Here is a 13,016-nt window from a genome sequence, read left to right on the forward strand (position 1 = left end):
GAAGGCTGAGGTGGGTGGATCACCTGAGGTCAGGAGTTCAATACCAGCCTGGCCAACATGGTGAGACCCCCGTCTCCACTAAAAATATACAAAATTAGCTGGGTGTGGTGGCAGGCGCCTGTAATCCCAGCTATTCGGGAGGCTGAGGCAGGAGAATCGCTTGAACCCAGGAGGTGGAGATTACAGTGAGCTGAGATTGTGCCATTGCACTCCAGCCTAGGCAACGAGAGCGAAACTCCGTCTCCAAAAAAAGAAAAAAAAATCAGTTTTGGCGTCAATATACCTATATAGGCCGAGGGCACCTATATTTACACTGATAGCCCCTTCATTGGTAATGTCTCCATCTGAGGGTGGATTCTGTCTGCATGGTGACCAAGATAAAAGATGCAAAAGATCAACATCATCCACCAAGATTATTTCCACTACATGTATAAGTACAGTTGCTTCAAGAAGCACAAGAACATGTTCATGCACCCATCCCCTTGCATTAGGGATGTCCAGATCAGCAACATCATCATGGTTGGGTAAGCACCAGCATGAACAAGATGGTGCACTTCAACATGCTCATGGTCCCCAGTGCCTCCAAGAAGCAATTCTGGTTCTGAGTCTGGATGCCTGCCTACTCCCTAACGTGAAATAATGTTATTTTCCCATTTAAAAAAAAAAGGTGGGGAGGGGAGAAATGCTAAATTTCAGATAGTGCCAGTGCCAGACTTGATTTATAGAGCTCTGTCAAGTATGAAGTTGGCTATAGTTATCAGTACAACTATTGATGACAGACTTTCTCATTAGCTGAGAAGGGATGAAAGTGAATGGAAGTGCTTAACTGACTCAGAGTGGTAGGTGAGCTCAAATAGGAAAGAAACCAACGTCTGGTATAGTATGGATAGCAAAGGAGTCAATGATCCCATCTACTACCCTAAACTGAATGACCTCACATTGTATTTGAGTGACCTTGGCACAATCCACCTGAAAATCAATGTTCTATTTTCTAATAATGAAACTCTGAACTTACAGAAAACTATTTACTTTCAGGCCAGGCATGGTGGCTCATGCCTGTAATCCCAGCACTTTGGGAGGCTGAGGCAGGTGGATCATGAGGTCAGAAGTTTAAGACCAGCCTGGTCAATATGGTGAAACCCTGTCTCTAGTAAAAATATAAAAAATTAGCTGGGTGCTGTGGCACATGCCTGTAGTCCCAGCTACTTGGGAGGCTGAGGCAGGAGAATCACTTGAACCTGGAAGGTTGCAGTGAGCAGAGATCATGCCACTGCACTCCAGCCTGGGCAACAAAGCGAGACTCCGTCTCAAAAAAGAAAAAAAAAAAAAGAAGAAAACTATCTACTTTCCTTATCTCCCATCAAGACATCCATTCATCCATTCCAGAGTTACCTCACGACTAGCTCTCTATCTTAATCTTGGTCTAGGAAATTAAGGTAACTTCTTTTTCAGAATTTTGGGAGCTGGTTCAAGGAACAAAGTTCCCTTTTAAAGCTTCTTTCATCCCAGCTTTCCAACAATTACCCTTAGGCCTTATTCAGGTCTTAGAGAAGTAGAATCCATTGTGCTTATTCACACTGATGACTACATCAATATATCTAAGAAGAGTAAGTGTTAAGACCAAACACATCGTCAACTTGTTCAGCACAATTTGTTCATACCACAGTAACTGTGGGATGCAGTCTAAGATACTCTCTTCTTTCCTTTGTAGCAGTGAACCTCTGTGCCTCAAGGAAGCATCTCAGTTGGATGTCCTGTCCCGTCTACTCAAGACCAGTAAACAACACTTTAAAAAGAACATAATCTCTTTATGTCTGCTTGGGATACAAATGTTCAGTTTGGATGATGAGAATGTGGCAAGTACTGGAGACAATGACTGGCTCTTCTGTTTGTCCCAATAAACTCCAATGGAGGAAGAAGCTAAACAGGTTTTGGATGGTTTCAGTCTATTGTATCTAGCTTATCAAATCTACAGCCTGGTACTTCTGGAACAAGACTGCCCCAGTGACGATAGTTAAAGATGGCGAAAATGAAGAATTCAACATGTATACGCTGTGCAGTCTGATGTCTTCAGATGTTCTCTAAAATTCTGTATTTGGTCAGAACTGGGAGTGAGATCAAGGTGCTTGCCCATTTCTGCTCCACTGCTCCTGATTCTGCTTTGCTGTCTTGGAGGGAGAGATTTAGATCTGGGGGCTGGTGGGGGCCATGCCCTTGGCAGTTTGCTGGGCTAACCAGTACTTATACCTTTTGGTCTTGGGCTTCTCAAAGTTCACCACAGACATAGGCACTCTTATAGTATCAAGCCCATTTACCTGCACACAAAACAATGGGAATTCTCAGAGATCAGTCAGGTAGGTAAGATTTAACACTACCTAATCCCAGCTTTTCACCCTGACTTTTCTCCCAGTCAGAAAAAAGGAGAGCTAGGGCGGGGCACAGTGGCTCATGCCTGTAATCCCAGCACTTTGGGAGGCTGAGGCAGATGGATCACCCAAGGTCAGGAGTTTGAGGCCAGCCTGGCCAACATGGGGAAACCCAGTCTCTACTAAAATACAAAAACTAGCCGGGTATGGTGGCATATGTCTGTAATCCCAGCTACTGGGGGGCTGAGGCAGAAGGATCGCTTGAACCTGGGAGGTAGAGGTTGCAGCGAGCTGAGATCATGCCACTGCACTCTAGCCTGGGCAACAGAGTGAGACTCCATCTCAAAAAAAAAAAAAGAAAAAGAGAGAAAAAGAAAAAAGGGAGAGCTAGGTGCTAGGTGCAGTGGCTAGCTACCTGGGAGGCTGAGGTGGGAGGATCACTTGAACCCAGGAGTTTGAATCCAGCCTGGGCAATGAAACAAAACCCTGTCTTGGGAAAGAAAAAGGAAAAAAAGAAAAAAGGGGGTGAAAAAGGCGAAAGAAAAGAAGAAAAGAAAGTATGCAAAACACTCACCGTCACCTCACACCAATACTCGCCCCACCGTGTGATAGGCTCTTCTGGTAACTTTAATGTATGTGGGGCAACCACAACACCAAGCTGGAAAAAAAAAAAAAAAAAAAATCTCAGCTCACATGAACTGTTTTCGTGACTGCCACTCTAGGTAACCTCATAAAGAGGGTTACAGGATCTCCTGCACAGGGATGAATAAAACTGGGGTGTCTACTCTGGCTGATTCCATGGGAGAGAAGGGCATACACCTTCATAGACAGTAGTAGAGAAATTCAATTCTGATTTCTCAGAAAGGGAGGTAGATTCACAGAGAAACAGGGCTTGAGGCCAAAACCACTTCATCCACAAAAGTAACAATTCTCCAGTGAGTCACAATTCCCCAGCGTTTCCCTAGGTAGACAGGAAACAAATGGAAACCATCACCTTTTCCTACCAATCTTCAAATACTACATGACCATCCTCAGTCCTTAGCCATTTCCTTCCCATACTCCTGCAAACCAACCAAGAATACTTCCCCTAACTACAGCTGGATGATCACACCCCTCCCTAACAAAGGGGTCAATCTCAGGCCTCCTTCCCAGAGGCAGCTTCCACCTCAGGGGTAGAGTGGTTTTCGGGAACACTCACATTCTTGAAGAAGTGGCGGGCAACTATTTCAGGGTTCAGCTCCCATTTGACATTGTTCTTCATTCCTACCTCCAGGCGACAGCTTTTTAGAAATTTCACTGTCTGAAAAGGGTTATGAGTTGGAGTCAAAGGAGAGGGAACATGGTCACAAGGTATGCAAGCCAAGCACGATGGCTCACGCCTGAAATCCCAGCACTTTGGGAGGCCAAGGTGGGTGGATCACTTCAGCCCAGGAGTTTGAGACCAGCATGGCCAACATGGCGAAACCCCGCTTCTACCAAAAATACAAAAATTAGCTAGGTGTGGTGGCGGGCGCCTGTACTGATTATCTTCTCATGTGTCTATGTTCTCTCCAACCTGTACATAAATATCCTTGAAGGTGGAGGCCTCATCTCAGACTATTCCACGGGTTCCCTGATTCCCAGATTGGGACCTCCCTTGGTACTTTAGGGCACTTCACCCAACACATCAGGGATCTCCCAAGAGGTCTCCATACCGGTTTTGTGGGGCAGCCACAACACTTCCCCTTTCTCCCACTCTAGGATCTGCCTGCAATCAGGAGACCTCAAGGGAATCAGGGAGACTCTCAGGGTGAGGTTGTTAAGTCTTGTAAGTGACCAATAAATACTTTTTACATTTCTACTCACCGCTTCACCTGCCTTGGTCTGGATCTTCTCTAATTTTCCTCCTTGTCTCAGCTAGAAAAGAAAGTTAAAGACGAAAAGCAGTAAGAGAAAAATGAGCCCATGTTAAATAGCATCAAACTGTTCCCATGCTGGGCACTGGCTGGGCTTCTGGATTCCTGTTCTTCTAGTTCCTATTTCATTTTTAAGTTAAATTATCAAAGGGAAGGAAGCTGCGAGAGAAAAGAAGTTTTATCTCTCCAAGTCTCTCTGTCCTTCCTTTGAACTCACCGATTTCTCCTCTTCAAACAGCTTCTTGTTTTCAGGGGATGCATACACAGCCAGTCCCTGAGGAAGGAGTCGATTCCGGCCCAAAGATTTCTTCACTGACACCAGGTCACCCCGGACTCCAACATCTGTCAATGAGAACAGAGAGAGGGGATTAGAACCATCTAGGAGTCCCTAAAGAAAAAATGATCAAAGAAAGAAGCACCTCTTACTTTCTCACAGTGCTTAGTTTTCCTAAAAGAAATGCTAATTCATATTCACTAGGAACAAGATTTAAGAGACTGCTAATTAGTTTCTTTACGACTTGATGTATAAATTTAATATCCCCTGTATACAGGGAGGAGTTGTCCCATGAGAGGATTTCAGTATCTGTGGCACAAATTGTCAGGCTCCTCTCCCCACACACTGTTAACGATGTTGCTGTCTTTATGTTTTAATTTTCAATGCTGGAGGCCAATGTCACAATCACAATAGTTTTTATGGCTTGCTCTTCTCACATACAGAGCTGATTATTCCCACAAAGAAAAAACAAGGCAAACAGTTGAGGGGGACGGGCAGGAAAAAGCTGACGCCAAATCGGACCAGCCTGAGAGGTGCCTCGGCCCGGGCCTTACTCTCCACCGACTGCGTGAGGATGAGCTCCAGGTTTTCCTTGGGCCGATGCTTCGTGTCCTCCACCAGCTTATAGACGCGATGTCGCCGGTGCAGGCGCGGCTTCCGGCCCTCCCCGGCCAGCGGTACCTTCCACCAGCGCTCCACGATGACCGTGCCCTGGCGGCCAGGAAAGCGACGGTGAGCTAGTCTCCACAAGGAACACCGTCTCCCTCCACCACGGCCGCCAGCCCCTCAAGGAAAGCCCGCCACCCCCACATCGGCCCCCTCCAGGTCCCAGTGAGCCTCCAGGAACAATACTCGAGCGTTATCTACCCCATACCCCAGACTCGGCCCTCACCCGATTTTGAGAGAGGCTGAAGTCGCGCGCCAGGCCAGGGGAGTTCCCTTCATGTCGCGGCCGCAGTACCTCCTGGATACCTCCCCGCAGCAGCCGCTCAGTGCCCGCCCGTAGCAGAGCTCTGCCCGGAGCCGTCACCACGAGCGCCGCCATGTTCGCAGGCACAGAATGAGACCTGAGGGAGGACCCCGGCGTCGGGCGGCAGGAAAGGCCCCCGCCAGGGCTGCCTGCGGCGCGCCGGGGCGGCTTTGGTCTGAGCTGAGCTGGTGGATGGGAAGCGGGCTGGGGGACAGATGGCAGTGCGGCTTGCCTATTTTTTCTTTTTGGCAGAGGGGAGGGACGCCCAGAATTACTAACTGATAATGGAATGAGTGTTAGGTGGACTGACGCCGGAAAAGACGCTCTTCCTCTGGAAAGTGTGGGCTTTGCTTTAGCTCTAGTTGTTGGGGTAACTTTTAATTCTGACGTTTTGTGATGACTGGATACTGACGGGAGAATGAATGATGCTCTCACTCTTCCTTACTTCAAATCTACGTAAAAGTAGTAAAGGACGGGATCCCTTGGAAAACTCTGCCAGCTCCAGGAGGAGCCTAACCCTTTATCATTACACTGCAGTATTTAAGCTAATAAAGGAGAATTCTAAATCACAAGCTATGTAAGCCATAGACAAAAAGCAACTATGGTAGGGCCCCGAGAGTTCCCTCTGGGGAGGGTCTCAGTACTGGATAGAAGACCATAAAAACTAGATGAAGGAAGGTCCGTTTGGCAGAGATTATGGAAAGACTGGCCCTTAAACATACTGACCAGTCCTCCTTCCTGCTAAATACACTTTACGTGGCCTTCGGGACTCCAGTCTTCTTCAGTCTCCTCTGCTGATTTCTCCTTTTCTCCCCGCTTTTTAGAATGCCCCCGGGACTCCGTCTTTAAACCTTTACTCTTCTCAGTATACAGTCACTGTTGATCTCATCCAGTCTCGTGGCTTACAATACCATTTATATGCCAGTGTCTCCCAAATTTCTAGTTCCATCCTAGACATCTCCCAAACTCGTCTCAAATATTCAACGGTTATTCGTCATTTTCCTCTTATGTATCTAAAGGACCCCTCAAAGTTAACTGTCCTAATTTATTTATGCCCCCCCGCCCCCAAAACTGCCCCATTTGCAGCCTTTCTCCTCTCAGTTGACAGGAATTCCATTCTTTCCATTCTAACTCTTTTCCCTCATACTGCATCAGGAAATCCTGTGGGTTCTACCTCTAAATGACAGATAGTCCCTGGCTTGGATTTACAATTTTTGAGTTTGTGATGGTGTGAAGGTGATGTGCACTCAGTAGGACATCAATAAGTTACATGAAATATTCAACACTTTATTATAAAATAGGCTTTGTGTTAGATGATTTTACCCAACTGTCGGCTAAGTTGTCTGAGCATGTTTAAGGTAGGCTAGGCTAAGCTATGGTGTTTGGTAGGTGTATTATATGCATTTTCAACTTACGATACTTTCAACATACGATGGGTTTATCAGGACATAGCCCTATTGTAAGTTAAGGAGCACTTGTATTTCCAGAATCCAACCATTTGTCACCACCTCCAATGCTCTACCCTGGAATAAGACATGACTTTCTCCTAGATTACTGCAATAGTCCCCTAAAAGATATCCCTTAATTCTCTACAGTTTATAATTCTCTGTAGCTTATTTATAGCAGCCAGAATGATCTTTTTAAAGCATAAGTCAGATCATGTCATTCTTCCACCCAAAACTTTGTAAGGACTTCCTCCTTTACTCAAGGTAAAAGAAAAAGGCTATCAAATAGTCTACAAGGCCATACGTAATCTGACCCCATTAGCTCTGTAGTTTACACTGCTCCACCCACAGTGGCCTCCTTGTTTCTTGAAAACACCAGGCACATTTCCTGCTCAGAGCTTTTGCACTGGCTGCTTTTGCATTGGATGCTCTTATCCTCAGATGCTGGCTTGGTTAACAACCTCACATCCTCCACGTGTTTAATTAAATGTCAGTTTTTTTCAATGAGCGATCACCCTATTTGTTACTGTAACCCTGACCCATCCCCTTCACTTTCCTTATCTTGCTTTATCTTGCTATATTCCCCCCACCCCATAGCAGTTACCTTCTAACATACTAAATAATTTACTATGTTTATTTTCTAGGTTTGTCCTCTCACTTTTAGAAGATATGCTCCATAGAGCAGGGATTTGTTTTGTTCATTGATGTATCTTAAGCACCTAGAATAGTGCCTGGCTCATAATAGACCCTCAATAAATATTTGTTGAATGGATAAATATGCAGAGGTCTCAAACTGGCAGCCCCAGAACCAAATTTTGCTTGCAATGTATCAACTTCTTTTTTAGTAGTCGATATTTTTTAAAATTGGAGAAATTTACTACAAAACTGTCTTTCCAGTTTCTGTTCAAAAATCATATGATACAGCACCATCAAGTCTGCATTCTTGCATGGAAATGGATGGAACTGAGTTGTGTGGACTTCCTTTAGATAAGGTGTGAGCTTTCCTATTTTGCTACAGCCCTACCCTGCCACTCCACTAATTTCCATAAGCCGTCTAGGCCCCTGAAGGCATTTAGTTTGCAATTCCTACCCTACAAGGTAAGATTCAACAATCTGTAGCAACCCTGGGTTATTAAGGGTAGGGATAATAAAAACACTCAACTGGTATGAACTGGGAACCAACTAATCAGGTCACCACTGGATCAGAGCCTTGGAAGACTCCTGCAGTGTCAGATACCAACTGGTTATTTGCTGGATTTTAGGGGAAGGGGAGTGTCCCCAGAGGAGCAGGGTGGGTGGGCACAAGTGCTCAGGCAGGGCTTTTGGCCAGTCAGTACAGAAGTCTTCAAGTTCTATTTTTAAATCATTCATACAGCCATAACATGCATACTAGTTGAATATGAGCCTTAGATAAGGGATTAGGGTAGGTGAGCAGCAGAGTGGAGTCCTGAGGTGACATAAGGGCTGACCCCTTGTCCATGTCATAGTGCCCAGCGGGTCACAATGACACTAGGTTGCCTAAACCTCTGCCACCCACTTGTGAACCTCACTTTGCCACAGGGAGGCACTGAACTGAAAAACTGCCTTGTAACAGGTGTCGCCCCTCTGTCTACTCCCTTTCTTATATCAAGAGGGGAAAAACACGTAACTACCTCTATCCAATCTGGTCACCATACGCCTATTACCTTTACTGTTACAAGTACCGGATCACCCTCCGGGAGAAGATGCTGCCTCGTTGTTATAAAAGGTATTTGTTTTCATCTCTATTTGTAGTTGTTTATATAAAACATAAGGAAAAAGTATAAGAATTTGAAAGAATTTCCCAAATAGCAAGAAATAACAACAGAATAGGGGGTGGAAAGCTGGCATGGAACTTTAGAATATTTCCATCTGGTTGACCCAGGAACATAGAAACAGGCTGGACAACAGAAAATACAGATCATGCCAGAGTGTATCTAGAAGTTATGTCTTCCCATCTCAGATTCCAAGATAAACTAATTTGGGTCTCCTTCCCAACCAGCATCACTTATAAGGAAGAGGAGGACTTGACACTCCAGCCCCGTTCCTGCCTCCAGTGCTCCTGAGTCCCTAGTAGGCCTCCAGGTGGGCAAAAGCACCAAGCAGGGTAACCACGACCAGCTTAAAGAACTGTATTCGGTAAGTGAACTGTGAGCTGGTGCTGTGACAGGGCAGCCCTTTGCTTGCGTACCTTGCAGAGGAGGGATATTGGCAAGTTGGAAGATCAATTATAGAGGTAGATGGAACCCTGGAATGCATGTGTAAAAGCTACTTGTTTTATAGACAAGGATTCTGGCCCACAGACTATAAAATCAAGGTCATACAGATGGTAGTGAAAATCAGGATGGGAAAAGAGGGAGTGGGGACAAAGGTAGAATGAACTTTATAGGACTTCTGGGACATAAAGCTGTTTAGATGCTACGCAGGATCTGGAATCCAGAACTTGCCCACATATCATATTGCAATAACAAGCCTGGTTGTAATCACGGCATTTTAAATAGAAGAATTTAGAGAAAACCCATATAATGAAAAAAGTGGAAATTATTAGTGAGAAAGGAAGCACATTATAAAGCTTTGTTTAAATCCTAACCTCTCTGATGTAAACATTTCTAAGTTCCTAAATGGTTATTGTACTCCTGTCTTGAAGTCAGCAGGCAGTAATACTGCCTCAGTTGGATTGTTTGATATAAAGGAGAACTCCATAATAGGCATAGGCTATTAGTTCCTAGGACTAAAGGATATTATTGCATCTTTAAGATCTTGGCTCCGATTCTCCCAGGCGCCCCCCATCAACGCCCACCTTGCTTCAACGGACACACCCCAATCTGCCTGAGGTCTGATTTGAAGGCTAGAGGAGCATTTTTACTCCTTTTCCAGGCTGGGAACTTGACGGTGCTAGCTACTGACCCCCTGCTCCACCAGGACCCAGTACAGTTAGACTTTCACTTTCGCCTCACCTCCCAAACCTCTGCCCATTGGCACGGCCTTCTCTGTGACCGTCGACTCTTCCTGGATATCCCATATCGGGCCTTGGATCAAGGCAACCGGGAAAGGTGACTGAGCCTGGAAGGGAGAATGGGGAGGGAACAGGTAGGGGATTTCACCCTTCTATCATGTCACAGTACATAGGGCTAATTCTAGAGCTAGATATAAGCAATCCATTCACCTGGCATGCAGACAAGCCTGTGAGCTAAGCCAGGATCTGGGTTTCAAGGGATAAGAGTCCATGGGAAGTTGGACTCAGATCCAGAAATAGTTGAATAACGGGAAGTACTTTCTAACTGTTCATCTCAGTAGTCGTTTCTCCCCAGGCCCCTTCTGTGGCTTACATCCAGTGGTGTGCAATCGCTTGGCTTCAGAGAAAAATCTACCAAAACTAGTTTAACAACTTTCATTTCCTGGCTTGGGTGGGTGGAGGGTAGAAAACAACCAATAAGATTTTTTCTGCTCCAAGTAGGTGTCTTTCTGGATTCTGAGCTGGCCAAACATTTTAACTGTTTTTCTGTGGCTGCTAGTTTGACTGCAACGCTGGAGTACGTGGAAGAGAAGACAAATGTGGACTCCGTGTTTGTGAACTTCCAGAATGATCGGAACGACAGAGGTGGGGATCTGCGGTTCTTCCTTGCTCTTCGTGCTGAGGCAGCTGGATAACTCCTTTTCCTTTATAGGAGACCCTCTTCCCCCATCTTTAAAAATGCACCCTTAGGCATTTCAGGGATTCTTTTCTTCCCACCCACCACGAAGGAAGTTAAAGTGCCTAGCATTCTGTCCCATCAAGTTACAAGTGGACTCTGAGGAAGCCCCTGCAGGTGGTGTTATGGGCCAGACTGAAGGAGCACTGGCAGAATTACACAGAATCCATTAGAAGGATGTGGTCAGCAGGACAAAATGGATCTCAAATATATTGAGCACGTACAATGTGAAAGGGTCAGACATAAGGCCAAAGGAATGGGAACATATTTAACCAGATGCCTGGAGCACATGTTACAAAAACCACAGCCTCTTGCCTCACGGAGTTCAAACTCTGTTGGATATAAGACAAGGGATGGTGAATAACCATTCATCAGTGATAGCTACTATCTCAGAGCTTACTATGCCATCATTGTATTAGTATATAAGTAGACCTCACCAATCTCTAGTGTTAAGCACTTCATGAACATCTCATTTAATCTTAAATTCTGTGAGGAGGAAGGTTCTATGATTTATAAATGGAAAATTTAATAAATGGGAAACTGAAGTTCTGAAGGACTAACTCACAGAACAAGTGTTAAAGCCAACGTTAGAGCCTAGGTCTGTTTGACTAAAGCACATCCTGTATGCCTGCACTACACTGCTTCCCAGGGCCACTCCCTAGTGGAAGAAATCAAATCTGGGGGTATACATGTATTGAGTTTTAAAGCATGTTCTAATCATTTGTTCTATCCTTTCACAGGTGCCCTGCTGCGGGCCTTCAGCTACATGGGCTTTGAGGTGGTCAGACCAGGTCACCCTGCCCTCCCTCCCTGGGACAATGTCATCTTTATGGTATATCCCCTTGAAAGGGATGTTGGCCACCTGCCCAGTGAGCCTACTTGAATGTGCTTATTCCAACGCTTTGAGGGGCTGGAAGCCTTGACACCTGGGAATCAGAGGCCTGGGATGTAATTCAGGACACCTTCCATCCTAGGAATAAAGGGTAGTTGCAATCATCAAGTGTTCACTGTTTCTTGGGTGGGGGCGGGGGTGGGGGTCGGGGGTGGGTAATAGGGTTGACTGGAGTGGGACATACACCTTACGGAGCTAAATTCACTAAAAAGGTCACAGGGACCTGAACTACAGAGGGAAAGTACCCAAGGATTTTTGGTTCCCTTTGCCTTCCTCCATGCCCCAAACCATTTCCTCATTTATTCTAACCATTTACTGAGCACTAATCAGTGAACTCCCTAGATCAGAAAGACGAAGCTTTGTTGGGCTGTTTTTATCCATATATTTCAGTTGAGGTGCTATAGATGTGGAGAAAACCAGAGAAGACACATAGATCTCTTGGCTTTGGTCCAAGTGGGGGATTCTCAACAGACAATAGGTAACATAGAAGAGGGCATTCCAGGGAGCAGGAAAAGTACTGGGTTATACTAACAGAATGACAACCCATCAGAATGGGCTGTAAACAGGTAAGACTTAAAGGCATATTAAAGAAAAAGACTTTTATACATAGTAACAAACTGCAGGTAAGAATGAGACATTACTCATTTTCCAGGGTAGGAAGTCTTATGATTTATATCAGGGACCTCTATCTTAAGAGTAAAGGTTCCCTAAGGAACTCTGGTAGCACCAATTCCAGGGCTGAGCATGCTTCAGTGAGTTCATTGCAGCCAACATCTGAAACATCAAATAAATGGAAGTCCCTTAAAGATTCCTCCAAGACTACATGAACTACTCCCCAGAGCTGTTCCTTCACTAGAACCTTTCTGCTAATTGGTACTGAGATTTTTTTTTGGAGACAGCATCTGGCTGTGTCACACAGGCTGGAGTGCAGTGGTGCAATCTTGGCTCATTCACTGCAACCTCTGCCCCCCTGGGCTCAAGCGATCCTCCCACCTCAGCCTCTCAAGTAGCAGGGAGCACAGGCACACACCACCACACCTACTTTTTTGTATTTTTGGTAGAGATGGGGTTTCAGCATGGTGCCAGGCTGGTCTCGAACTCCTGAGCTCAAGCAATCTGCCCGCCTTGGCCTCCCAAAGCTTTGGGATTATAGGGGTGAGCCACCAGTGCCTGACTAATACTGAGATTTTTCTGAGAAAATAAATTTTGAGAATTGTGGTTGTGAGAAAATATAGTTGCCATGTAGTATATAGGTAGACCTCACTAATCTCTAAATTTAAAAGACCTGTGTGAGGCATCCTTATGTGTTAATTTTTGATTTTCTAGTTTATCTTGCTTTATCCTTAAAAAAAGTTCATTTCACTTGCCATTTTTCTACCATCCGCATTACTATACATTTATATTTACTTCCAAGCACCTCAAGTACTTCAGGGCTCTCAATGGAGTGTCACAGTACTGTCAGAA

At 45.2% G+C, this 13,016-nt stretch overlaps 2 protein-coding genes across 2 annotated transcripts; one reads left to right on the forward strand and one right to left on the reverse strand.

Annotated features, from left to right (window-relative positions):
• Nucleotides 1-1,787: 1,787 nt before the first annotated feature.
• Nucleotides 1,788-6,030, reverse strand: MRPL9 (mitochondrial ribosomal protein L9). Its single transcript, XM_023213738.2, has 7 exons — nucleotides 5,428-6,030; nucleotides 5,090-5,246; nucleotides 4,479-4,603; nucleotides 4,212-4,262; nucleotides 3,565-3,666; nucleotides 2,941-3,024; nucleotides 1,788-2,315 (listed from the first exon to the last, which is right to left on the reverse strand). The coding sequence occupies exons 1-7, from the start codon at nucleotides 5,578-5,580 to the stop codon at nucleotides 2,184-2,186; spliced, it is 804 nt and encodes a 267-aa protein (XP_023069506.1). The 5' UTR covers nucleotides 5,581-6,030; the 3' UTR covers nucleotides 1,788-2,183.
• Nucleotides 6,031-7,470: 1,440 nt separating this feature from the next.
• On the forward strand, nucleotides 7,471-11,656 carry OAZ3 (ornithine decarboxylase antizyme 3). The gene is given in 7 exon segments (XM_031936072.1): nucleotides 7,471-8,048; nucleotides 8,545-8,697; nucleotides 8,971-9,031; nucleotides 9,033-9,107; nucleotides 9,846-10,021; nucleotides 10,484-10,569; nucleotides 11,401-11,656. Coding segments are annotated over 6 exon segments (564 nt in total). The 5' UTR covers nucleotides 7,471-8,048; nucleotides 8,545-8,674; the 3' UTR covers nucleotides 11,544-11,656.
• The last annotated feature ends 1,360 nt before the right edge of the window (nucleotides 11,657-13,016 follow it).

Source organism: Piliocolobus tephrosceles, chromosome 1 (genome assembly GCF_002776525.5).
Source record: "Piliocolobus tephrosceles isolate RC106 chromosome 1, ASM277652v3, whole genome shotgun sequence".
Lineage (NCBI taxonomy): Eukaryota > Metazoa > Chordata > Mammalia > Primates > Cercopithecidae > Piliocolobus > Piliocolobus tephrosceles.